The sequence below is a fragment of the Dipodomys merriami genome, unplaced genomic scaffold (genome assembly GCF_024711535.1).
Source record: "Dipodomys merriami isolate MVZ:Mamm:240054 unplaced genomic scaffold, mDipMer1.0.p SCAF_11, whole genome shotgun sequence".
Taxonomy (NCBI): Eukaryota; Metazoa; Chordata; class Mammalia; order Rodentia; family Heteromyidae; genus Dipodomys; species Dipodomys merriami.
In genome coordinates, this window is record NW_027202382.1 from 17,499,053 (window position 1) to 17,526,182 (window position 27,130).

The 27,130-nt window shown below is 45.3% G+C and overlaps 1 protein-coding gene across 2 annotated transcripts in view; it reads left to right on the plus strand.

Moving 5' to 3' along the window:
* The window catches only part of Ccdc180 (coiled-coil domain containing 180), a 45,069-nt gene that overhangs the window by 884 nt on the left and 17,055 nt on the right, over positions 1-27,130 (plus strand). For both annotated transcript variants that reach the window (XM_070010186.1, XM_070010197.1), the window contains exons 3-24: positions 1,215-1,405; positions 3,983-4,071; positions 5,675-5,784; positions 6,661-6,789; positions 6,873-6,983; positions 7,106-7,201; positions 7,886-8,049; positions 9,052-9,171; positions 9,994-10,073; positions 11,292-11,380; positions 12,035-12,157; positions 13,207-13,380; positions 14,548-14,663; positions 15,715-15,841; positions 17,626-17,665; positions 17,789-18,411; positions 20,263-20,492; positions 21,623-21,798; positions 23,245-23,425; positions 24,166-24,312; positions 26,018-26,162; positions 26,633-26,749. In XM_070010186.1, coding sequence (XP_069866287.1) covers positions 1,215-1,405; positions 3,983-4,071; positions 5,675-5,784; positions 6,661-6,789; positions 6,873-6,983; positions 7,106-7,201; positions 7,886-8,049; positions 9,052-9,171; positions 9,994-10,073; positions 11,292-11,380; positions 12,035-12,157; positions 13,207-13,380; positions 14,548-14,663; positions 15,715-15,841; positions 17,626-17,665; positions 17,789-18,411; positions 20,263-20,492; positions 21,623-21,798; positions 23,245-23,425; positions 24,166-24,312; positions 26,018-26,162; positions 26,633-26,749 — 3,378 coding nt within the window. The remainder of the gene's footprint in view (positions 1-1,214; positions 1,406-3,982; positions 4,072-5,674; positions 5,785-6,660; positions 6,790-6,872; positions 6,984-7,105; positions 7,202-7,885; positions 8,050-9,051; positions 9,172-9,993; positions 10,074-11,291; positions 11,381-12,034; positions 12,158-13,206; positions 13,381-14,547; positions 14,664-15,714; positions 15,842-17,625; positions 17,666-17,788; positions 18,412-20,262; positions 20,493-21,622; positions 21,799-23,244; positions 23,426-24,165; positions 24,313-26,017; positions 26,163-26,632; positions 26,750-27,130) is intronic.

The window sequence follows — 27,130 nt, forward strand, 5'->3', positions numbered from 1 at the left end:
AGTGAGTTTTCTATTTAAAATCTGAGTTTGATTTTACTTTAGTGGTTTTGTTGTTGTTGCTGCTGCTGCTTGTCCTGGAACTTGAATTCAGGGCTTGGATATTATCCCTGCACTCTTTTGTTCAAAGCTAGCATTCTACCACTTGAGCTACAGCTCCACTTCTAGTTTTTGGGGTGGCTAATTGGAGATAAGAGCCTCATGGACTTTCAAACCTTCTTCCTCAGATCTCAGACTCCTGACCTGCTAGGATTACAGGCATAAGCAGTTTTGCTCTAGTGTCTTAAAACTTTTTTTTCTCTCCTTAGCCCCAATCCCCAGCCATACACCTCAAAGTATCACCTCTCCCCCTCCCATGTATAGGCCTCTTGATAGCAAGTCAGCTCTGAAAAGTGCCCTGTCCCATATGTACTATATGGATCAAATGAGACCTTAAAAACAAACTATAGACCTTTAACCCTTCTTTTGAAGCTCCCTACTATTTATTGAAATGGAATTTTCATTCCTAATGTGAGCCCTAATAACCTTTGGAAATTATAAAATTACAAAGAAACCAGGACAACTGAATTTCTCATATACTCCTGCTCCCTGTAAGCAATAATGACTTTCTTAGCATTTGTCATACTCTCTGCTTTACCTGAAGGGGCACTGTAGGTCTGGGTCCTGAATTTGTGGCTTGTTAAAAGGGTACTCTACCACTTGAGCCACCCTCCAGCCCATTGTTTCTATGCATTTTAAAATTGGAAATCACAAATATGGCTATAATTTTGTGTTTGGGGCTATAATTATGAATGTATCCTTCTAATTGACATGTCTATTCATCATCTCATAAGCATTTCCTCATGTTGCAAAAGGTTCTTTTCAATTCCCATCTTTAATAAACATTCCTTCAAAGCAGTGTGCCATCTTTGCTTAACCAATTCCCTATAATTGGACAATTCCATTTTCCCAGTTCCTTATGACTATAAAGAAAGGTGAGATAAGTATCACAATCTTCATTTAAATTTCTTCAGCCATGCCTTCCTTGAAGTGGCTGGATGCCTGTTAGGAGGGAGGAAAGCTCTTTTGTGGGGGTTGGGAGGTTGGTTTCCCTGCAAAGTACCTTCCTGATGGCAGGTTCCTACCTATCCTTCTAAAACAGGCACAGTTAGCCTGAGGGTACTGGGACATCTGCAGGTCTGATCAGAGCCCCTGTCCCTTCTCTTCCATGGATTCAGGTGCAGCTGGTCCAGTCCTTGGCAGCCAGCAGAAATCGGCCTACAGAACACCCTGTAATCTCAAAGAGTGATGGGTTACCCTTGATGAAGAAGGTGGAATTTGCTGAAGGGGAGACGATTTCCCCTCGGCAGTGGAAGTGGCTGAACAGTCTCCCTAATGATGGGATCACAGAAAACCCTGTTCTCCACAGGTAGGTCCTGCTACCAGCCAGGCCCCTTACCTTTGGGTTACCTCAGTCTTCAAGGACTCAAAAAAATGCTCAGTGGAGGTTAAGTGCCAGGCAGGAATGAATTTCAAGTGCCTCCTCGGAAATAGGAAGATAGTAACCCTTACTTGGATGGATTGTTCATTTCTCTGTTCCTTCCTTCACTAATTACTAAGTACATAGGGCCAGGCTATGGTACACAGGGGAATCCTGTCCCATGTAATCTGTCCCATGTCCTCCACCCACACTAGCCCCCAATCCCATAGTCCCCTATTTACCATGAACATAGGCCTCAAACAGAAAACCTTTCTACCCTCTTGGGCTGCCCAGGTACCTTCCACGTGCTGGGGAACAGGAAGGTTTTGCCTTAGCCTCCTTGCACCATTCCCTCCAGCCTTCTTCCTCACTCTCAAGTATCAAGTATGGATCTTTCACCTACCTTAGGCCTCTTTCTTTGTAAAGAAGTGAGACTCAGTCACTGCTCCCCACCCCACATCACCCTATATCTGCCTTCCAGCTTTCCATGGGGCCAAGAGCCTTGGAAAAGCTTTTGTTTTCTCCTAGCCTCCTGAGCCTTTGACCTTCCCATTTCTGACCACCCCAGCCACTCTTGCTAAGGTCACCTAGACACTTACGTCAACTTTCCCAACCCCTGGGCTTCACCACACACCTCTCTGACTGCTACTGCTCTCTGCCTTGGTTGTGAGTCAGCTCTCTCAGGCTGTGTAGACCAACTCCTCTAGCTCTTCTAACTATCTGTAGGTCTAGCAGAGGCCAGACTGAGGATGAGCAGATAGCTGTATGTCCTGTCTTCTTCTAGCCTCCAGGGAGGCACTTGAAAATTGGGCCTGCAAAGACCACAGAAAGGCTGCCTCATTTGTTTGTTTGTTTTTCAACTGTATAAATTTAAATGTATTTGCATATTATAAAAATTAAGATAAACATATACATATTTTACACTAGTGATGAACAGCAATAAACGTCAGTCGATCAATCCATCTTCCATCAATCCATCAATCCATCACATTGAACAGAACTGAAACCTGAGTGCTCAAAATGTCACTGTCACTATGGCTTAAATGTGCACAGAAAACCAAATCCCTGAGACCCTATTAGACATTTTTTCTTCAAGTAGCATTCTACTTGGAGGATCACAGTTCTGAGGTTCAGGTTGTGAAACATATGCCCATGTTCTTGCCCTTCCTTCCCTGCCCCTCCGCACCTCTCCAATGACCCTCTGAAAGCCCCCGGAACACAGCTTCACTCCTGATCGCAGAATGTGCCTGGGAGAGGGGAGGGCTCTCAGGTACAGAAGATGATCCATGTGAGTTCCGCTCTCTACTTTCTCCATGGAAATTCCACAGCCATGAAAGTCACTGGTTTCTGCGCTTTTCACCAACATTCTTCCCTTAAAACTGGTGCTCCTAAAGCCACAGAGTGGGTACAGTAAAAATGTTGGCATTAGGGAAAGATGCACTATCATTTCCACTTAAATTTCCAAGAAAGTATGAAGATACTTGGAACAGGGGTTGATCACAGTCGGCGTAGGTGGGTAAACCAGGGCCACATTCACTCTCTCGCTGCCATTCTTGGGGCAGATGATCTCTGCCATTCCTTCCAAGGCCACCTCATTTGTATGTGGGCTGATGCACCCAGGCAGGGTCACTGGGCAGGCAGAGAACAGTCCATCGTAGGGAGGTAGATTACCACTAGCGTAAGCCAAGTCCCCAGGTCTGAGGCAAGTGGGTAAGAAGACAGAGGTGACAACAGTTCTCATTGTTCCATGAACTCCTATGGGGCTGCTTTAGGCCAGGGGCACTTGGAGTAACAAGTCCTAGAACACTTCTGCAGGGTTACCTGGACCCCAGCAGCTATAGTCAGGCCCTGCAGAGTCCTCCCTGTTAGACCTCAGTGGGGACTTTTGAGAAGATGGCAGGAAACCACTAGTCGCATAGAGCCTTGAGGAACAGAAGTGGTCAGAGGGAACTTCATGAGAAAGGTTTAGTGGACATTGATTTTATTCCAAAGCTTATTTCATGCTCACCACCACCCCCCACACACAAATGAACACCTTCTCCAATCTCCCAATTCTTCTTCCATCTTCCCTTCTGAGACAGTTTGCCCTAGGATCCCTGCTCCCTCTACCCAGACCCAAGCTGTACAACTCTTGGTGTCTCAGCTCTGCTAGGGACACGTGGACAGTGGCCTCTCTTGGAAATTAGGGTTACTCTGGCTGCAAATGCAAACATATGCCGAGCTTGTGGGGCTGGTCAATCCCCCTTTGATCCTTAGTTGACCGTGTGAACAATGTCTAAGGCCCATTACCCTCTTTTACCTGGGAAGGGATTAATGGCTGGTACCTCAGAACAAGGACCCAACTGGGTCCTATCCAGGGACAAGCAGTGTCCGCTGACTGGAGATGCTCAGGCAGCATTTGTTGGGAACCTGGGTACTTCCTCTAGACTTTCTGGAATCAAGGCAGGCCTGGATTATACCCACTGCATAGGCTGTCCTGGATGAGGCTGGAGATTCAGGGCTTACTCTTCTCTGCTTGTTTCTTAGGGAAAAAGAAATAGCCAGGAAGGAAAAAGCACAAGAGAGTGAGAACACTATTGCTGCTCGAGAAGTGCGGGGCCTCATGTCCAACATTGGTGAGCCTCCCTCCATTCAGCCCCAAGGGCAGGCCTGCCCTGGACAGCAGAACCCCTGAGCAGTAGAGTCTCCTCTGAAGCAGCCCTGACACTCAGATGGGGTCCTGTGCTCATTCTCCATGCTCTCCCTGAACATTTACTCTGGAAAGAGAGTCAGGAGAGCCAGAGGCTGTCTACAGAGTGGTCACTTTCTGGGATTAACATTTACTTGTTCTACATGATTTTAGGTGACATTTCTCATATCATGTTTTCTTCCTACTCCCTTTTTGAGTGTGACTTTATCCCAATATGGCGGCCCTTTTCCACTGTAGCAGAACAAAGGGAGATGATGCAGAAAGTTCAAGTACTCTTCTATAATAGCACCCACCTTCTCCCCAGAGAGCTTCCAAGCCTGCTGTCCCATGAGGTATCCAGCTTCCCAGGTGGATGCGGGGCTGAGCAGAGCCTAAGGGGCTAAGGGTGAAGGGTCTACATACCCTGCTCGACCACTGGCTTTGTTATTAAACCCTTGTTCCTGAGCCTCCTCCTTAGAACATTTGCCTTTTGGCATCAGCCTGAAAAGAAGTAGGGTGTGAATAGTGTGTGCTAGGTGCTTTCTAGTGTGGAGCTCTTATCTCCGCAACAGTCCCTTCCTGATTGATGATGGTTCTGATTACAGTATTTCAACTTCTCTATAGTACAAAAGCAGGCCCATCCAATCATCCTGTTTCTCGTTTTAAGTAGAGCTTTCCTCAGCTTGCATGGGATATTTAGCATTTTATCATAAAATAGTTTTTATGTTAGATGATTTTGCCCATGGTAGACTAAGGTAAGCATTCTGAGCATATTTATTATGTTAGCCTAAATTGTGGTGTTTGGTAGATCAAGTGTATTCAATGTATTTTTGCCTTATAATATCTCCAATTTACAATGGTTTTCTCAGGACATAATAACACTATTATAATTGGAAAAGCACATGTATATGTATTTGAGCCTTTAAACTATTTTAAAAAAATACTAATGGAACTGGGCACTGGTAGCCCCTGACTATAATCCTAGCTATTCAGGAGACAGATCTGAGGATCAAGGTTCAATGTCAGCCTAGACAAGAAAATCCGTGAGACTCTTAACTCCAGTTAATCTGCAAAAAGCTAAAGGTGGTAGAGTGGCTCAGGTGGTAGAGTGCTAGCCTTGAGTGAAAAAGCTAAAGGACAGTACCATGGCCCTGAGTTTAAGCCCCAGTACCGGCACAAAAAATATTATATATAATATATTAAATATAATACTTTTTAATATATTATACGTTACATATTATACTTAGGAGCTTTTCCCCATTTTAATTGATTGTTCTGCTATATAGAGGATCAAATCCAGGGTAAATGATCTACAACTGAGCAGCATGCCTAGTTCCTCAACAAGCACTGCATGCCTGCGGCCTTGCTCTCTACAGCACTCACAGATCATTTTCATCTTTTCTTTCCTTTCCTTAAGCCCCTACTCCTGTTGGCCCGGATTTGGGTCTAGTTTCTGTACCCAAGCCCAGTACGTAGTTGCTCCCTGTGTGCAAAATCCTTCCAGAGATTCTTTCTCCCTAAGCCTCATCACCTTTGTTGTTCTTCCACAGTTCCTGAAAGGGCAAACATTGCTGTCCTTCAAGAACAAGAAGAGGCCAAGAGGAGGAAGCATGAGAAAGCTCTGGCCGGATTTGAGGAAGAAGTTGCCAAGATAGGCATGGTGAGACTCCTCTTGGTTCTTCTTGCTTGGCTCCAGAGAAGAGGCAGTTTTCTCATTGCCCCTAGCCTCCTTCCTCCTCTCAGTGGCTCACCAAGACATAGATGTAGGTGGAATCATAATAGCCATGTTTGACTGGTTTGTTGGAAGCACATCTCCCCTAATTCTTGTAAAAGCCCCAAAGTCAAAAGTTGTTACTCCATTTTGCAGGGAGGCCTTAGAGTCTTGTCTAACTTGGAAGCCAAGTTGGAAGTATTCTGTAGGTGACACCAAAGCCCTGCCCTTGACTTCCGCTAGCCCTGCTGATGAAGAGTCCATGGATGTGCCTCAGTTTATGGCCCGTCACTACTGGGACCTGATGCTCTTCCTAATATTGTTCCTGTTCCACAACTCATCTGTATACTCACTACACATACCTAGAATGGAACTAGTCTTTGCCCTTCCAGCTCTCTCTGAGGTCCAGATTTCGACTTCTTTTTGTCTCCCTTGACTCCTGTTCTCTACTATGAACCTTACATCAAGAACATCCTCCCCAGTCATGCCCTTAGAACATCTCATCTAGATGCCAGCCTTACATCCACCCACATGCTCCTTGGCTTCAGTGCTACCTGAGCCTCCTTTTCCTTGTAGGAAGCAAATCTTGCATTCTTTTCATTTGGCCACTTCTTTGACTCCTAGTTGTTGAATGCCAACCTCGGGCCAAGCCTGATGTCAGGGCCTCTTCACCAGCTGGCAGAGCTCTCTAGATATGAGTTCATCAGCAGTCCTGATGATCATTTTTGAGACAGGACTGGGCCTGGTACCTTCCCATTACAAGAAGCCCTTTTCTACCTGAGGTGTTGATGCCACAGCCCTCATCCTCCTGGCCTATTATTGCAGGAAATGGAACCTCTCATCTTGGAGACAGGACGACTTTTATCAAAAAAAATCTCTGAGTCTGAGGAAGAAATTGACCAACTCTTCAACAAGATCGAAGGTGACGTCAATCTTGAGGACTATTCTATCGATGTAAGGTTTCCCTCATGTTGAGGCTTGCACATGATCCCCTACCCTGGTCCCAGCTTCCAGGTTGACCTGGTTCCTCTGCACAGACCCTGCTGGAGCTGTGGGATAAGGTGATTGAGACGTTTCTGCTCCAGAAGAAGGAGATTAAAGAGATGGATGAAACACTGCTCTCGCTGGAGGCCTCAAGAGCCAGTAAGGTAAATAGGCCCTACATGGAGCTCCTTGGTGGCTTTTGCTTGTGGGTTTGTTGAATATCCTTGTTCCCTTTGATTTCTCCAGGGAATGAAATCCTCTAACTGTGACACTTTGTCTTCTCCAGTTAAAGAACGTGTTGACAAAATATGTGGATATCATGCGGAAAACATCCTACCTGATGCAGCCTGATGTGTACAGGTTGATGGATAAAGAAGCCATGGTGAGTGGCTTTCCTGGGCAGGGACAACCTGCAGGAAAAGGAACAATACCCAAGGGTGCTGGAAGCCTGGTGTCTCAGAGATCGTGGAGAAGGGTAGTGGTTTATCTTTGCCATGTTTAAGTAATGCAGTTGGGGCTCTTAAGTTGGCAGTCAAGTCTTTGTGATTGTGTTTTGAATTGAAGTAGTTGTAAAGTCTACACAGCATACTTCCCTGTAGTCACATCTGATGTGGATCCATTGTGATTTTACTGAGCACTTACTCTATCCCACTCCCAGACTGCAGTATAGTAGACACTTAGGAGGGGACAGTATGATCTTGCATTTTTGCCTATGGCTGGCCTTGTACCTCCATCCTCCTATATATGGCTCCCCACATTGCTGGGATTGTAGATATTTTTCATGACTGTTTTCTTGCTAGTGTTTTCCCCAGGTTGGCCTCACATCCCAATCCTCTTGATCTCTTGGTCTCCTGAGTAGTTGGGATTTTTCTCCACCTTCTATATCAAATGACCTGATGCACTTTTGGAGTTGGGGTGGAGTTTATAGTTGGGAGTGGGGCTCAGTATACTTCAAACTCCATCACCACTCCACTCAGCCCTGGCCTTTCATTGCCTATCTATCTGAGCCTGGTTCTGACCAGAGAGAGCATGCCCCATCTACAGCTGTACTCTTCTGTGACCACAGATCATGAATCATGCCTTGCTGGGCAACCAGAGGGCCATCGCCCAGCTGTCTGTCAACTTGATGCAAGCTACACTGCAACAGGAGCTCAACAGCTGCTATCGCTGGCGGAGCCTGGTAGATGCCTGGAAGACTCTCAAGAAAGACTCTGTGCTACATAGCTTCAGGTCAGTGGTACTGCCTCACCCCCCAATTCCCACCCATAGCTCACCCACTGGGGCTAGCGGAGCCAAGGGTAGCTTCCTCCTACCCTTTGCATCATTACTTAACATTGTAGCTGTTTTTCTGTGCTTCTTTTCTTTTTTAACTTAATAAAGGTTTCTGGGAGGGGGAACTTAAAGATCACTATGACTTCCTCCTCACAGCAAGAAGCACAGCTAATACTTGATTATGTTCTCTCCCAGGCCTTTTCAGCCCCATATATCACACACATTGCATTTCACTTCTTATTTTCTCAATGAGCATTATTTCATGAGCATTCTCTGAGCTCAGTACAAATTGTCAGAAAACATATCTGTATGATTTCCACAGCCAAGTGTTGTTTTAAATGCGGAGAAAGAAAAAAAAAGTGGTGTAACCGTATCTGGCCTTTCCACCTGACCTCAATCAAGTGTTTGGACATTCACAACCTGTTTCTTCCTATAAAAACAGGCATCCTCATGGACTTGTGTAAGAGTTTTAGTGATGACCCTAAAATGTACTGTATAGAAGATGACCAGCTGCAGCTGACCTGGGAGGCTGCTGTGAATGTTGCTTTTCCTGGGCGTTTATTTTCCACGAGCTGGGCACGAGGTCAAGAGCTTAGCTTGTATCACCTCGTGGATGGAAGACTCCTCTCACAAGACTCCATTTTACAGAAGAGGAAACTGAGGCTCAGAGTGGGGAAAGACTTGCCCAAGGCCAAGGTCCCAGAGCAGGCAGCTCTCACTTGGGATCCCAGTGGAACTGAGCTTACTGATCCCGGGCTGTTCGTGGTGGTTCCTCTCTCCTTCCCTCCACTTCCTTCCTGCGCTCAGTGCCCTAGAGGGGGGACTCAGGTTGCATAGGAGCTTGTGTAATGTAAGGCAGGGGTGTGCCACTCTGATTTGTTCTTCATATGGGTCCCTTCCCCTCTTGACCAGCCCTCCTCTCCTTTCCTTTCTATGGTGCCAATGTGTCTGGCCATGCAGTGAGTTCATGGCCAGTGAGTGTGTCCAGAATCCCCCAGCAGTGCAAGAAGAACTACAGGCAATGCTGAAGACCCAACGTGAACTGAAGCAAAAGCGGCTGGAGCATCTCTACACCATATGGTATGGGCACAAAGGGATGCCAACTTGGATTAGTGCCTTTAGAGTTCCAGTGGGAAGGAGATATGGGATCTAGTCTTTCCTCTGAAGTATCATCCAGATGAGCCATCTCCCTATTGGGGCTCTGGTGCCGAGCCAGCTTCCTAGAACTGGCTCTGAGGCATCCCAGCCCTGATGGCTAGAAATAGCATCTATTGGGTATAGAAGGCAGCTCAGGGTAGCATTCTAAAGAGCTCAACAGGAGGCATTGGCCAGAGGGCCAAGATCCTCTCCTCCGAGATCACAAGGGCCTGGCACTGGACACCAGGAGATCATTGTCAGGGCAGCTGCCATCAAATGGGGACCTGTTAGCTTCTTTAGAAAATCACTTTTGTTTTCTAAGCAGCAAACTTGTTAAATATTAAGATCAAAAGGTCTTAATATGCTGGCCACTTGGTGGCTCACACCTGTCATCCTAGCTACTTAGGAGGCTGAGATCTGAGGATCAAGGTTCAAAGCCAGGCCTGGCAGAAAAGTCCATGAAACTGTTATCTGAAATTAACCACCAAAAAGCCAGAAGTTGAGTTGTGGCTCATGAGTTGTGGCTCAGGGACTCATGAGTGAGTGAGAAAGCTTAGGGACAGATGATGCCCAGGCCTGAGTTCAAGCCCCTACTATCTCCCTCCTGCATCTCCTTACCCCAAGACCTTTTTGAAAGATATGTTTCAGCTACCAGGAGATTCCCAAAAGCCTTTCCACTATTTAACTCAGAATATATTTCTTCCAGATACTGCCCAGTGAATGTTTTGTGCACATGTGTGGTAACTTGTCATGTTTTTTCCCTAGTGACCTCCTGCCCCCCAACTTTAACAAAGACCAGCTCACCGAGTGGCATTCGTCTCTCAACTCCATGAACAAGAAGCTAGGTAAGCCCAAATTGTGGTCTTCAATTAGATCTCTCTAAAATGTCAAGTAATAGCATGTCAGAGCTTAGGGGCTCGGCCATTTATCAGAGCAGAAGTGGGTGAAGGGGAGAGTGAACTCTGGGAAGACATGAAGCAACTTTCTCTCCTCTTAGAGCCCCCCTACTCACTGCCCAGCCCACAGCCAGGCCAACCACACAGAGATCCTTGACCCCAGCATGGAGACTGAGAGGTATCTCCTTTGAATACCTCCAAGGATGATGAGGATGGTGGCACTGGAGCCATATCTGAGAGCCCAAGGCCTTTTAGTCAGAAACATGGGTTTAACACCTAGCCTTGCTCCATCCCCACTCTGTCCTTGGGGAAGTCAGGGCATCTCTTGTCCTCTGTAGAATCAGGATGCAGGAATCACAATGACCCCTATCTCTGGGATTGGTGTCCAGTTGAAGGTCAAGGCCTAACATTGAGAATGATTAGTCACAAATTTAAAATGCTCTATAACAAGGATTATCGCACTATTGGACCATGGCCAGCTGCCTTGTTTGTAAGTTTTCCTAGGACACCACTATACATAGCAGTTCATATACTGTCTCTGACTGCTTTGTACTGCAGTGGAAGCCAGTGGTTAAGACTGAAACCAAAGTGGAAATGATGTATTCTAGCTCCCTATGGAAAAAGTTTGCCAAGCCTTGCTTTAGATCTGTGATAACCCATCCATTTCTTTTGAGGCTCACAGCAATGTAGTCAGGTCCTGCTATAGTGTGAGATGACTTAGAAGTACTCCCAAATCAGAACCATTCAGAACAGAAACAAATTCCTTCCATTAGTGTGTGTGTGTGTGTGTGTGTGTGTGTGTGTGTGTGTGTGTGTGTGTGTGTGTGTGTGTGTGTGTGTGTGTGTGTGTGTGTGTGTGTGTGTGTGTGTGTGTGTGTGTGTGTGTGTGTGGACTTTTCTGCCCAGGCTGGCTTTGAACCCTGATCCTCGGATCTCAGCTTCCTGAGTAGGTAGGATTACAGGTATAAACCACTATGAGGTCTTTATCTTGGGGTGCCTAGACCTCAGTGAGGAGGGAGATGCCAGCCCCTGATAAGAATCTGAACTGCCAATCCACCTGTCCGACCTTCACCATGAAGGCGCTGTGCTTAGGGGGACTCACCTCTTTCTCACTCTCCCCCTCCTCCTGGAAGGATAGCTAATCTGTTTTATTTTCTACCCTTGCAGACACCTATCACATAGAGTCCATGATGAGGCTCCGCTTTCTGTATGAGACGACATGGCAGGAGTGCCTGGCACATGTGCAGGAATGCAAGGTGAGCACTCCTCCCTACAGTCCAGGGAAGAGAAAATGAGGTGCTGGGGCCCTCTCCTGTGCCCTTCAGCTTATAAGCTTTTCTTCCTTATTTCCAGGCCCTGGAACTCACAGGGCTATGGGCATTCTGGATCCCTTTACCTGTCCTTTCTCAGCTCTCTTGTCACCTTCAGGGGTTTAGTACAGCATCACTTCCTCCAGGTAGCCTGTGGGAGATGGAGTTGTGTAATCTCTGGCTGCTATACTTCACCCTTGACTGTCCCATATAACACTGGTCTTTATTCACTAAGGGAGGTTATAGGACACCTTTTTCATATATAGTGCTGTCCCTTACATCTAGTACCACTGTTCTCTCTGCCTTACCTGCCAACTCTGTGGCAGGATGAGACAGTTCCCTCCCAGAACCTTCCAGGATAGGGACAGGTTTTCTAGAGCAGGGGGATAATATAGCCAATCTGTCCCTTGTCTGCCTTGTTAGTAAAAGTGTCTGGATGAAAATCTGGTCATTTTGAAGCATGCCTGAGCCCCAAGAGCCCTCTCATGTTCCTGGATCATCCATCAGCCAGCTTTGCACTGCCACTGGCTTTGAGGTGACTGATACTTAGGTGGTCGTGCTCCTAGCCCTAAGCCAGGCCTGGCCTTGCTCTCACCCAAGAAGCAGCTGCTGGACTGGAAGGCCTTCAGCGAGGAGGAAGCAGAGAACCTGGTGAACCCGACCTTCTTCCAGATGGTGGGGGTGCTGCAGAGGAAGGTGGAGAAGGAGCTGGAGCTTCTGGATGTGCGTGCATGTTTGGTGACACCCTGGAGGTGGAAAGCATTACTCTGGGGTGCTGGACTGGAGGGAAACTGGAGGGTTTCTTTCTGGGCTCCTCCAGCTTGCATGTCCCTCATATGTCCACTCTTTAGCCCCCACCAGCTCCTCTAAGAGCAGGCCTCCTATGTGGCCAATGCTCAAAAACACCAGATACAAGAGCTACCCAGACTCCAGGAAAGGGAACTCAGGCTCTGAGTGTACCTGAGTTTTCATTGGCCTGGTGCTGAGGGCATGGAGGAGCACGAAGCTCAGCCCAAGAGCTTTATAATCCTGAGTCTGAATCAGCCCTCATTATTCTGTAGCCAGAGAATGGCCATCTTCACTGTATTAGCCACCAGGCTTGTCAGTTCCATAGACCAAGACAGTGCAGAAATGAAGGGTGTGGCTATGTTCAGTAATTTTATTGAGGGAGACTGGAATTATTATTTTCATATGAAAAAGGTCCAAACAAAAACAGGTGGAGCCAGGTGCCAATGCCTCATACCGATAACCATAGCTAAATCAGAGGATGGTAGTTTGAAGCCAGCCCAGGCCAAAAAATCCATGAGACTGTGAGACTGTTTATCACTAATAATCACAGGAGTGGAACTGAGGCTCAAATTTTAGCGTGCTACCCTTGAGCAAAAAAAGCTCAGAGACAGTGTTCAGGCCCTAAGTTCAAGACCTAGGACCAGCACACACACACACAACAGGTGGAGGGCCAAATTTAGTCTGAAGTCTATAGTTTTACCAGTACCTGACCAAGCATCAGACAGTATGATTTTAAAAAGGTAGGGGGCACATGAAAATTTAACCGCAGGTGGGTTTGGGGCCCTGATGCACTCTCTAGTAAAAAGTGTCCTGATGTTCAGACCATGATGAGTATGATATGCAGTGTCGTGGAGGGAGGGCCAGAAGCCCAATGTGGGGCTGACTTGGAGGGATGGTGCCCAGGCAGTAACCTCTAACCTAGGGTTGGACCCTCCTGTTGGCTTAGGCTAGTCAGCCCTCAAAGCCCCTTTTCTGGGTTACAGAGCTCCTTCGAGACCCTGGCCAAGCAGACGGAGTGGCAGAGCTTTGAAGTTTTCAGGTACTTCAAGGAGGCCACAAAGCTGTGGGAGACACACCAGAGCATGCTGCAGGTGCAAGAGATGGAACTTGAGAAGAGGATAGAGAATCTGCGACAGAAAAATAGGCTGGAGAGCCAGGTGCCCCAGCCCCAGGCCAAGTCCAGGAGGGATGAGGGTGGATAACACTCCGGTTGCAGGCTTCCCAGCCCAGCCCAGCATTCAGGTGTCAACAAACCAAATTCCCCAAATCAATCCCATATCCAAATGTAAATTCTTTTAAGTTATAAAACCTGTACAGATGGAAAACTGAGACTTGCCTCCATCATGGGAGTAGCAGAAATCTTGAGCTAGGACACAACTGTAGGTTTTTTCTTATTTTTGTTTTTTGCTTTCAGATAAAACAGTACCCTGTAGCTCAGGCTACTAGACCAGGAACTTGCTTTATTACTCAGGCTGCCCTCAGCCTTCTAACAAGGCTCACGCCACTATACCCAGTCATGTACCTGTGTTTTGAAACCAAACCTGTCTGTGAGTACACATAGAAAGATAAATAAACAGACAGGCAGCACACAGACTAAATGGCAAGTATTCTAGGTGGTTAAAGTAAGGAGTTGAACAGATCAGTTTCATTAATCACAGTTTACTACTGTACATAGAGAATGGTTTTTGTTCCTAGTGTTCAAAGGAAAGGAGAGTTGTGTGACCAGCCTCACAGGAAATACGAATGTTTTGACGGGTGAGGTATATTGGCCATGTAAGGGAGTTAAGTTCCCATTGCTCAAGTAGGAAGCAGGCCTCTTTGGGAAGTAAGGACTAATTAAAGACTGAAATGTAACTTTTCAGGAGTGGTTTTTCAAGAGAAACTGGATTGACCCAAACACAGCAGGCAAGGCTCCTCCAAATTATAGGGTGCAGCCTGTGCTGGTGGGAGGCTTCAGTGCTGGTAGCTGGAGCTCCAGCATTGACAGTAATGCCCACCACAGTCTGAACGCTCAGAGAGTTAAAAGAGCCGGTGCCTCAGGAATGTGTAGCACAGGCCTGAACTGTAAAGTATGAGGAGGGCATGAGAGACATGTCCATGAAAAGTTCCAAATGAGCTCTGTTAATAAAATAGACAGGAAAGACTTTTACAGAAACAGAGAAGACCCAGAGCCTGTACTGCAGAGAGGTAGCAATGACAGATTTGGTGTGCAATTCAGGAAGTCCCAGGCCTGCCTCAGTGGCAGGGGCTCTGCATGTTGCTCATACTACAAGAGGTCTAGGAACTCATATCATCTTCTTCTTGTTTTCTGGGTGTGCATCAAGGGCCTGGAAGCCCAACTTGATAAGCTCTTGGATCAACTGAGGCAGCAAAGCCATGAAGAAGCACTGAGAATACACCTGGAAAAGGCCAAACATTTTCTGAAGAACATACAATGCAGGTAGGCTGATCAGATCTGAGCAAGAGATGGTCCGGATTCACATGCAAGGTTTACTCGCAGCCAAATCTGTATAGGGTCCCCAGGGTAATCCCAAGTAAGCTTAAGATAAAAACTATCCCTCCAATACTGGAGAATATAATGGTGCTGTGCAACTCTGCTTGAGCTGACACAAAACTTTCCAGGGAGAATTTTGGAAAGTTTGTGGAAAAACTTTCACAGCAATGTGGATTAAAAGGCTAAAAACTTGGGTTCCCCTTTTAACTATTTAAAAACATGTATGCTGTTTGCTAAAGGGGAGAAAATCACTACAAATACGGAGATTTTACCTTTTATTCCTCCCCAGTTAATCCTTTTTATAGATATATGTGTACATACTTGTATATACATACAAATAGCATACAATTTGTTCCAGAACTTACAGATATATTTCAATAAGTAACCATATAAAATTTATAAATATAGATTACATAATTTTTTAACCATTTCCCCATTAATTAGCTTCTTTTCAATTGGTTCCACTTTCTTAATACAGTAGTTCTCTGTGAACTTCTTTTTACTTGACTCTGTACAAGTAATTCTGTAAGGATCATTCACAGAAATGGAATTGCTCTACAATTGATTGCAATACTTAGAACCAGAAGTATAACTTTGGGCAAGTAAGTGACCCCTGAAACCTTGGTCTCCTTGTTGGAGAAGCAAATAAAAATCTTGGGCCTTGAGATATTTGAGGGTTTGATGGGATGATGGAGGTAAAGTTTAGAGACAAGCTTAGAAGGGTAGACAAAGAGGGAATTCAAATTCCAAGCCAAAAAAAATCTTGTGAGCTTTCTGGATTTTTCATAGAGAGCAGGTACTTCTCATATGATCACAAAAACCGTCAAATAAACCTAGGATTGTTTCTTTGAAAGGGACACCCTCCAAGTACCAGTTGTTGTCAAAGGGTAGCCTATTTCCTTGGGATCACGGGCAGAGTTCCTTGGATTCTTTTACACTCAGCTGAGCCCTCCCTTAAACAGTGGTCTCAACTCCCTCTCTCCCCCCCCCCTCCAAGATTTGAGAGTTTTCATGTCCTCCTGGCCAAGGAGGTAATGGAGTACCCAGTGATCCTTCTGAAAGAACTCAACAACTACAGCGCCAACCTCAGCCGACATTTCTTCGTTCGTGAAGTCTTTGAACAGGTAGGGAGAGGATGGGATACCTCCAGCTACTCATGAAGCAGCAAAGGGGAGAGGATGGCTTCCCATCTAATGTGTCTCAACTTTTGGAAACCACTCCTGACATTGCTGAGTACAAAATCCATGAAAGAGGCTGAAAAAAAAACTAGCTTTTCTCACTTCGAAAGAGTTAAATGGACTTATAATGAGAGACTATTCCTGTGATACTTTGAATTCTAGTTATCATACCTACCACTGTCGCCTAATTCTGACTGCTTAAACATTCTCTACTCCAATGTCCCTCACCAAATATGCAACCATAGCAAATCTAGATCACCCTTCTCTCTAGGTGACCACAGAAGCCACATGCACTCTGCTTCTCACCTTGCCTCTGCTTGGCTCAGAAAGCTCATCTCTCTTCCTGTTGATGTCCCCAGTCTGTCTCCATACATCCCCATACCCTTCCACACTCCTGACTACTAGCAGAAACAAGAATCATCCTTCCCATTCTACTTGAGCTTTCGTTTTACCTTCCCTGCCACCTCTAGTCTCTAAATTTACTTATTCTTGGTTGCTACCAAATATCAGAACACCCAGGAAGAACATGTTTCCTTATTAGTCCTATGCAATTTCAATGGCCTTTAAGCATAAAGTCGCTCATAGAATTCAGACACAGTAAATGCTCTCTGGGTAAGCATATGAATTCTTCCAATAGGGCTTTTTGCCTACAAATCCATCCTTCCTGACCCTGAACTTGGCCATTTGTTTCTTACACATAAGGATTACACAGCTCCATCCCTGAGAATATGTCCACTCAGAGGGGATCCCAGTTCAATTTGTAATGCATGCTCCCCAGGACACCTGCATTGAGATTAAGAATTAGACTATAGGAATACAGGAGGGCAAGCACCTTGGCTGCCCTCTGAGATCATTCTGGTTGAAAGCTGTGCACCGTGTTGTTATTCCCATTGCACAGAGGGAAGATGTTGTAGCTCATAGAGTTTAAGGGACTTAATGAAGGTCCCTCAACCTATATTTTTCTTCCTCTTTCTCTAAATCACTACCAAGAATGGCTCCAAATTAGTGTTTTTGTTTGTTTTTGTTGTTGTTGTTGGTTGTGAGTCTTGAACTCAGGATACAGGCACTGTCTTTGAGCTTTTGTGCTCAGGGCTAGTACTTCTACCACTTTGAGCCACAGTGCCATTTCTGGCTATTTCTGTGATTGATTGGATATAAGAGTCTCACAGTCTTTCCTGCCTGAGCTGGCTTTAAACCTCAATCCTCAGACCTCAGCCTCCTGAATAACTAGGATTACAAATGTGAGCCACCAGCCACAAATGAACTTTTAATCCATTACTGCCTAGTGGATGCTGTAATGGGGTTCCAAGTCTGCTTGGTATTTGGGGAAATTAGTTTCCTGGCATGATAACACTCTGATTGCCCCCAGTGAATGGAGCTGGCCATGGCCCAAATCAGATATTGGAGGGAATGGAGGGGAAAGGAGGGAAGGGTCTTATTTTACTTAAAAGACAAGTGAGAAGGGGCTGGGAAGGTGGCTCAGTGGTAGAGCGCTTGCCTTGCATGCTCGAGGCCCTCAGTTCGATTCCTCAGCACCACATAAGCAAAAAGAAAAAAGCCGGAAGTGGGGCTGTGGCTCAAGTGGTAGAGCGCTAGCCTTGAGCTGAAGAGCTGAGGGACAGTGCCCAGGCCCAGAGTTCAGGCCCCACTACCTGACCCCCCCCCCACAAAAAAAGACAAGTGAGAAAATCAATACTGCTCTTTCAGTAACTCATAATTTTTCTTTGTAGAACTTGGATGGAGAAGTCATTTTCACATTCAGGAGACCAGGTAACTCCTTGGCAATTGAAGTCAGAGTCTCTGGCTTTATTACTCTTGGATATCTGTGTTTAGGGCTCATTCCAGGCCATCCTGGCCATTGCCTTATTGTGCTTTGATATTGGTCACCAATAGATGAACAGGAAGATAACTTGCTGCAGAAATTAAGCAAAAAGAAGAAAAAACAAAAGGCAAAAATGGATTCGCGCATTGCTGAAGAGATCCTAGGTCGAGAGACAGGTTATGAAAAACCAGCAGAAGTAATCAAAGAAAAAGGTCAAAAGTCCTGGGCAAGGGAAGAGATACTAAACCAACACTACAAGTCTTCACAGAGTGACCAGGTGGATGAGCCCAGAAAAAGCTCTATGCATGAATTAGAAGAAACGAAGAGTGAAGGAGAGTTCTTTCCAGAGCTAATCTTGAACCAGGAATCTGTGAGGATCCAAGAAGAGGAGGAAGAGGAGGAAGAACAAAAGGAAGAGGAAAAGGAGGAGGAAGAGAAGGAAGTGGATGAAGAGAAAGAGGAGGAGGATGAGGAGGAAGAGAAGGAAGGAGAAGAGAAGGAGGAGGAAGAGAAGGAAGGAGAAGAGAAGGAGGAGGAAGAGAAGGAAGGAGAAGAGAAGGAGGAGGAAGAGAAGGAAGGAGAAGAGAAGGAGGAGGAAGAAGAGAAGAAAGAAGAGGAGGAAGAAAAAAAGGAGAAAGTAAAGGAAGAGGTGAAGGAAACAACTGTAGAGTTCGAGAGTTTATCTGTGGCTGAGGTAAGCCAGTAACTGGTTCATTCTCAAATACCAAGAAAGGTTGCAATGTTCCCACAGTGTAGATCCCTCATACTTAGGGCCTCTACTTTTTTGTTCAAGGCTAATGCTTTACTACAGCTGCACTTCTGTTTTCTGGTAGTTGGTTAATTGAAGATAACAGTCTCATGGACTTTCCTGTCCCCGGTTGGTTTCAAGCCATGATCCTCAGAGCTCAGCCTGCAAAGCTAGGGTTTCTTATAGCTCAATTTCTTTTTTTGGGGGGGGGTCTGGTCGTGGGGTCTGAACTCTGGGCCTGGGCACTGTCCCTCAGCTCTTTAGCTCAAGGCTAGCACTCTACCACTTGAGCCACAGCGCCACTTCCAGCATTTTTTTTCTTTTTGCTTATGTGGTGCTGAGGAATCGAACCCAGGGCCTCAGGCATGCAAGGCAAGCGCTCTACCACTCAGCCACTTTCCCAGCCCCTTATAGCTCAATTTCTATTGAAGTCCATATAAAGTACTTATTCCTTTTCATTTTTTTGTCAACAGATATCTAATGTGTCCTTTACAACAATAGTTTTTAAATTCACTTTTCTTTCCTCAAATAGCATACTCTGGAGTCACCCCTCATAGACATGACTTTCTGCATTTGTCTCTGTCTGTCTCTCTTTCTCGGGTTCTCTTTCTTGGACAGTCAACTCAGCCTCTCTTGCTTCAGCCTAGCCTGTTCACTTCACTCTTCCTGCTCACTATGTCTGTAACACAAAAGATGAAGACAAAACTCTGATTGAATGCTTGCTGGGCAATGACTCCTATGATTAGATCTTGTCCTCAAAATACATTCAAATCCACAAAACCATAGCTTCAAGTCCATAATGGCAGAATGGCAAAAGACTCATTTTCCTCTATCACTGTGAGAGAGTTGGAATATGAAACCTCTTTTTGAACAGGAATTCCAAACTCAGATGTCCACAGATATGTTTGAGAAAAGGACTGGAAGCCCAATGAAAAATGACAAATGCTGGCTCAAAACTGGCATGTGTTTTGATTTTTTAAAACAAATTGGGTGCTGGATGCCAGTGATCCATGCCTGTAATTCTAACTACTCAGGAGGCTGAGATCTGAGGATTGCGGTTCAAAGCCAGCTCAGGCAGAAAAGTCTGTGAGACTCTTATGTCCAATAAAATACGTAGGAAAAGCCAGAAGAGGCACTATGGCTCAAGTGGTAGAGTGTTAGCCTTGAGCACAAAAGAGATTCAGGGATAGAGCCCAAGCCCTGAGTTTCAAGCCCCAGGACTGGAGGAAGGGGAAAGAGGGAAAGGGAGGTGGGGGAAGAAAGGGGAATGACAGAAAGGGGGATAGAGAGAGGGAGAAGGGGAGGAGGGAGGGAGAGAGAGGGAGAAGGAGAGGGAGGAAGGAAAAATTGGGAACCCAAATCTTTATGTAGAACATCTCAATTTAAAAAGCACTATGGGGAAGTGGCGCTGTAGCTCAAGTGGTAGAGCGCTCGCCTTGAGCTGAAGAGCTGAGGGACAGCGCCCAGGCCCAGAGTTCAAGCCCACGGCCAACAAAAAAAAAATAAAAAAAATAAAAAAAAATAAAAAAATAAAATAAAAAGCACTATGGGGCTGATGATATAGCTCAGTGGCAGAGCAGTTGCCTAGCAGGCAAAAGGCCCTGGGTTTAATTCCCAGCATCACAAACAAAAATAAAAACTCTGTGTGTGTGTGTGTGTGTGTGTGTGTGTGTGTGTGTGTGTGTGTGTAACAGTTATGGGAAATTTGACTCAAAGATTTATAATCTGTGCTACCAAATGATGACATCCTCAAATATATGAGATGATGTTGATTCTTAAGCCTTGTTACCTTCATAGGCTGAAATCAAGGAAAAGAAACAGGATGAGAAAGTCAAGGAAGACTTGCAGTCCTTCACAACCTCCAGTGGGAACACTTATTTTGTCTACGTATCCCTGGAAGAAGAAGAGAAGAAATCCAAGACTCTCCATTCCACCTTCCCAGTCACATACTTCAGCACGCCTTTCACCACCAAGTTCACAGAGCATGTGATACTTCCATCTGAACTTATTTTAAAAATTAAGAAACAGTAAGTAGAAAACCTTTGTATCCTCATTCTCTTGCTCTGAGTTTTATTCACACCGAGATTCAACCAAACATTAGTTTAAGCTGGAGAGGTTTAAAAGGTAGGTAACTGAGGGAGAGAAACACAATAAAAAACTGATATTAAAAAATTACTTGCAGACGCAGATACCTTCAGTGGGACTGACTTTACCATCCATCCCAGACTGCTCTGTTGGTGTAGGCATTGTACATAAAAACCCTTTATTTTTCTGCCACATAATCTTTGGTTCTATTTCCTAATAAATCTGTTATTTTAGGGTTTTTTTTCTTTATTGAAAGTGCTATAGATACAAAACTAGGAATGAATATTTCATGTATGGTATTTTACACATTCATCATAGAAAATAGAAAAGGAAAGAAAAGAAAGAAAAATAAAGCTGTTTCCCATATTTTTTGTTAGTGTGCTTTTGTTACTGTTTTAAGACAGGGTCTTGCAATGTCACTCAGCTGGCCTGTGTATCCCAGGCAAGTCTAGAACTCCTGGGACATTTAGTGAGAAACTTTCCTCACCCCCTTGACACTGGCTTTTTGCTGTATTGTTTCCTCTGTGTGTCTGTTCCTGCATGACTATCCCACACTTTATGATTGCTACAGCTTTATGCCATCTTCATATTTGGTTCTCTTTTTTTTTGTTTTATTAAGATGAGCGAGCCTCACAATAGAGAAACAGGCAAAAGACATCAGTGGATACTGTGCAGGAATAAAAAGTTAAGTAGAATTATACACATGAAAATATGCTTAGTCTTGGTAAAATGAAAACATTTGACTACACATTCTGATGCTATGGGGAAATGAGAATGCAAGTTGCTCTCCAATGGAAATAGTTTGTCTCTATCTGTGAAACCTACAAGTGTATTTTAACTGATCCATCAGCTCTAGTTCAGGGAATTCATCCTATAGAAATGCCTCTACCCTAGGCATATGTACAAGTTTATTCATCTCAGCCAGTGTGGCCCTGGCAGTGGTCCAAAAAACTGTATGATGGTCTAGCTACACAATGAAATAAAATAAGGAGGAAGGTACAAAATATGAAAAGCTCTCTTACTGGTCATCATTGTGGGCAGGAGGCCCTGACTGTTACTTATCTCTCCCCAGACTTCGAGTTGGTTTCTTTGATCACCTTGAGAAATGGTTTGACGAATGTACACTCAGTGTCCGGATCATTGTGGCCACCAAAATTCATGAATTGGATTCTGAGCTAGAGCTGCGTCTGCACCTGCATGAACCAAGATTACAGCATATTGAACAGGACATCCATAATGTCAGGGCAGGTGTGACTCCGCCTGGGAAAGCCTACCCTGTCTCTAGAACCCCCTTCAGAACCTGCTGTCCTGTGCCCTTAGTTTTGTTAGCTGATTCAGTTTGCTTCACGCAACACTTAACATACGATTACCTCATCTGGAAATGTGCTTGAGTGCATGAGATGTTCTACTTCTCTGACTTGCAGAGAGAAAGTACTAAGAATCTGCATTCAAGATTTAAAAAAAATTGAAGGGGTGTTAAGTGGCTGAAATGAAGAGTGTTATTCTGTTACAACTCTTGGGTTTCAGAAACACACCTGCATTATGGTTGCTCTGGAGGCAAGCCTCTAGCTCAGAAATCAGAGCTCTCAGGCTCAGCTTCTCTGGCTGTGTGACTCAAGCCAGTTACCTGACCCCTCTAACTCTTCTGTCACCTACAGAAGGAGTTTAGAGGTGCTATCATGGAATCATGAACACCAGGTACAAGACATGACACCCAAGAGTGGAGGCCAATATTCCTAATCTTTTGCCATACTTAAAAAGACATGTCATTTCTCCTTTAGGTGGTAAGCTCCATTATTGGGAGGGTACAATTTTAGTAAGTTCCTTCCATGACTCACTGGGTTTTTTTTCCCTGATCATACTCTATACTTCAGCATAGCCCACCTAATGGAGAACCCCTCCAGGTGATCCATCCACACTCTGGTCTGAAGGTCTTGAGGATGCGCAAGCAGATATCAGGCTTCCAGTCCCAAGGCTCACAGCCTGGGGTAATTTGACTGACATCTGAAAAATGTCTGTCCTCACCTAGAGAATGTGTTTCTTCAATGCACTGAGGAGTAGTTTCTGGGGAGGGGCAGGGGCTGATGTCCTTTGCTGCTCCAGTTCCCTGGCTTGTACAGCATAGAAATGTAGGCCAGAGAAATGGAGCTGAATTTTGGCAAAGCTGAGGCCACAGCACTGCCACCACTCAAGAATCCTTCGGGTGATCTGGGGACTCGCTGCTTCCCCTCAAGGCCTGTGGGAGGGCTCTTATTCTTCCTATTCAGCTGGAATTCAGACTCTCTGCATGAGTATCCATAGATGAGGAATAAATCCAGATGCCCAGCTTTACACAAGTTGTTCTCCCCTAGCCCAAGTCCTCTCCACTAGGTTCCCACACACTCCAACACCCTATACCTATACTCCCTTTTCTCAGGTTGCCCCTGGGAGACTGTTTCCTTTGTCTTGCTCCCTGTGCAGTAGGCACATATCTCTCAGGTCAGCAGAGCTTCCTGACCATGGAGAAACCCTGAGTTAGACTCTTATTGACCTCTCTGAGGCCAGAGCTCATTCCTAGCCCTAGCCCTGGTGAGAGCAGCAGGGGCAGGGCAAGGCACCTTGACTCTCTGGAGCTGGCCTGGGAAAGGCAATGGGTGGGCACTGATCTAGGAAAGGATCTTCCAGAAGACCGCAGCTCTGCTCACTCTCTTACAGCTGAACTCTTGCTTCACCAAGAGCAGCTGGACAGCCACTGCATGGGAATCACCGAGACATTAAAGAAGGAGAGGCAGATGTTCTGCCAGTTCCAAGAAGAACAAACAATGAGGAGCAAGTACTTCCGCCGTAAGATCTATGACATGGAACATATCTTCTTGAATGCCACCAAGAGCCAAAAGTAAGGGGCTAGGGAGTCTCCCTCCACCAGGCAGATGGCTCTAGAAATCCAGCCAGGCTGCTGCTTGCAAAGGAAAATTGAATCTCTTTTCAAGCATTAGAGAGCCAAACTCTGTGGACAGCATCCAGTTTGGAGGGTGAGCAGCCAAGGAGAGAAGAGGGTTCAGACACAGTCAGTGAGGGAGGGTGCAGATGATGCACCCTGAAATGTCCATGGGATTAAAGCCACTTCCCTTCAATTCGAATCAGGAAGGACTTCCTACAGGAGGGTGCATTTGCCATCAACACAGACACCCATTTGGGGATGGAAGAAGGCAGGACAGGTCACGTTTTCTAATGAGAGAAACTTGGGGTGGGGTTTCAGAGTGTGGAATGGGGCCTTGGCAGCCTCCAGGCACGTGGGGACAAGTTGGGTTCAGATGGGCTTTGTTGTGAAGAGGACATCTTCAAGGCTTTCTTTGGGGAAGAGCATGGGGAGGGGGATCCATGTTGATGGGTCAGAGGGAGAATGAGGATCCAGCAGGACCTGAGGTTCTTGGGCCAAATTGGTGCCCCAGGTCATGCTTCTGATCCAGAATGACACATTGTAGCAGACACATTAGCACTTGAAACATCCATTCTAGTATTCCTGTGCCACACAGAGAAGCTGGGCAGTGATTCTGGTGGCCCCACAGCAAAGCTCAGGACATCACTCAGTGCTCTCATGTCACTGCTGCATCACCATCTCTCCTGTCCCCACAGGCTGGTCATTCTCACCAACACATTACACCGGGAGCTGCTGAGCCACGTGGATGTTATTCAGGTGTCCCTGCGCAGTTTCCGGCAGTACTTGGAGGAGAGTCTAGGCAAGCTGCGTTACACCAACATTGACTACCTCAAGTGCTGCAGGTAGGCGCAAGCATCCAGGCATCTGTGGGAGGTGACCCTGGTTTTTCCCTTAACTTTTTTATCCCTCCCCCCCCATGTTTAAATCTGTTCATTTAGCTTTGAATTTTCACGACTGCAGTTCGATTAGATTGTTTCTCAAAATTAGCAGCTCCCTGCTCATATTGTCAAGCTTCTCTTTTAGTTCTTCAGACATCTGACCCTTTGTTATGTTTATAGTTTATGTTGGGTAATTCTAACGTCTGGGATCTGTGTATGTGTTGGGGAGTTGTTTCTGTTTTCTGTTGATGTTCTGGTTCTCATTCTCATTATCCTGTTTCCTAGTGATTTTTTCCCTCTACTATGAGACATTTATGTTTCTTAGGATTTCATCTTGACAGTCTTTGAGGCTTGGGTTGATGAGGGAGTCCTTGCAGAGAGAATTAGAATTAGTATTTGTTTCTGCTAGACAGCTGGGGCATTACATACACAAGACTAATTAAAATTCTTTGCTTGAAGTTTGTTGAGGTTACTCAGGAGAACAAGAATTCAATTGGAGAATGTGTATGAAGTCTGATTTGTGGTTGAAAATTCTCAGGGGAAAAGAGTTCTTTCCTTTCTTCCTTTCTACATTTCTTTTTATCTTTTTTTTGTCATGGGGCTTGAACTGGGCACTGTTCCTGAGCTTTTTTGTTCAAGGTTAGCAGCTCTACAACTTTGAGCCACAGCTCTACTTCCAATTTTTAGGTTGTTAATTGGAGATAAGAGTCTCATGGACTTTCCTGCCTGGGCTGGCTTCAAACTGTAATCCTCAGATTGCAGCATCCTGAGTAGCTAAGATTACAGGCATGAGTCACTAATGCCTGGCAAGTTCTTTCTTTTTTCCTTCAGCCTCTGATCTAGATAAAGTAGGGTCCTAGTACCTGGTGAGCTTCATTTCTCACTCACTCTGAACTGGAAGTGTCATCTTCATCAGTCAGCTCCATGCTTTTCCCTGTCCATCTACAGTCACTTTGCCTCAGACTCAAAGTCTCCAGGGCAAAGCCTTGGTACCTCCCCACATCCCAAGGGACTCTCTGCTTTCACTTTTTTATCTGAGACTGCTGTTTTTTTTTTTTCCAGTCCTGGGCTTGAACTCCGGGGCCTGAGCATTGTCCCTGACCTTTTGTGTACAAGGCTAGCACTCTACCACTTGAGCCACAGCACCATTCTAGCTTTTTCTGAGTAGCTTATTGGAGACAAGAGTCTCATGGACTTTCCTGCTTAGGATGACTTCAAACCACAATCCTTACATCTCAGCCTCCTGAATAGCTAGGATTTGAGGCATGAGCCACTGGTACCCAGACAGAATTCTTTTTTTTAATGTATTTTGTTACAAAAGTGATGTACAGAGAGGTTAGTTACGTAAGTCAGGTAATGAGTACATTTCTTTTTGAACAATGTCACCCTTTTCCTAGCTCTTTTCCAGTCCCTCCCCACCCTCCACCCCCAAGTCCTTATGTGACTCCAGAAAACTTCCTATTTTGAATTTTGCCTGGAATTTGTCATGGTTGGAACTGCCAGCCACTCTGACATGCATGCAAATCCCACCGTTTGTTTCTTATACTGGTACTCCCTGCATTTGTTTTTCTATCTTCTTGCTCTTTGGGTCTAATTCAGTAAGATTTGGGATGGGTAGGAACGTTCCACATCTGATTGGTAGCTTTTATTTTTCCTCAATGATTATCAGGTTGTTTTCTGAAGGAGGTGACTTTTCCCCTGAAGAAATTGAGTCTATGTGTCATCGTCTGGAGAAAGAAGCTTCCCGGATAGAGTTTGTTGAAAGTTTGATCATGGTCCACATGGAGAAGATGGAAAATGAGTACCTGGACCAGGTGGGGACCCCAAAGCTACCCTCCAGGTGGTCCCTGAGAGAGTGCATTGCAGGCTGTCACTTCTTAGGGAAGGGCTATGCTCCTCCTCCAAGCAGTGATTGAACTGGTTCCTTTCATGAGGTCTGACATTTCAGATTTTTATTTCAGCACGGGGGTTTGAATTCAGCCTTTCATTTGCAAGGCAGATTACTTGTTGAGCTATGCCTCTAGCTTTTATAGCTTTATTTTTCTGACAAGGTTTCACTTTTTGCTCAAGCTGGCCTGGACTTTGATCCTCCTACTTATGCTTCCTATGCAGCTAGAATGATTGGTGTACACATGGTGTTCAGGTTTTTTTTATTAATTGCAATAGAAGTCCCTCAAATTTTTTTTTGCTTTTTCCTAAGTCCGAAGTCTTAAACTTTGATCCTCGCTCCTGCTCTCTGCCTGCCTAACTGCCTGCTACTTTACTTTTTAATCTTTCTTCACAGGCCAACGAAGTCATCAACAAATTTGAGAGTAAATTCCATAACTTGTCTGTGGACCTTATTTTCATAGAGAAAATCCAGAGGTTGATGACAAATTTGCAAGTAAACATCAAGTGTCAGGTATGACAGAGCCATCTTCCATCTAGCAGATATCTATCACACAGATCAGTTGCTGGGACACAAACATGCTGTCTGGGACTTGCTTTTCTTCTCAGAACACAAATAAGACCTTGTGTGTGTGTGCCAGTCCTGGGGCTAGAACTCAGGGCTTGGGGTGCTGTTCCTGGGCTTTTTTTATTCAAGAGTAGTGCCCTACCACTTGAGCCACAGCTCCATTTCCAGCTTTTTGGTGGTTACCTGGAGGTGAGAATCTCAGACTTTCCTGTTTGGGCTGCCTTCAAACCACAATCCTTAGATCTAAGCCTCCTGAATAGCTGGGATTATAGGCATGAGCCACTGGTGCCCAGCAGACAAATGAAACTCCCACAAGTCACAGATTCA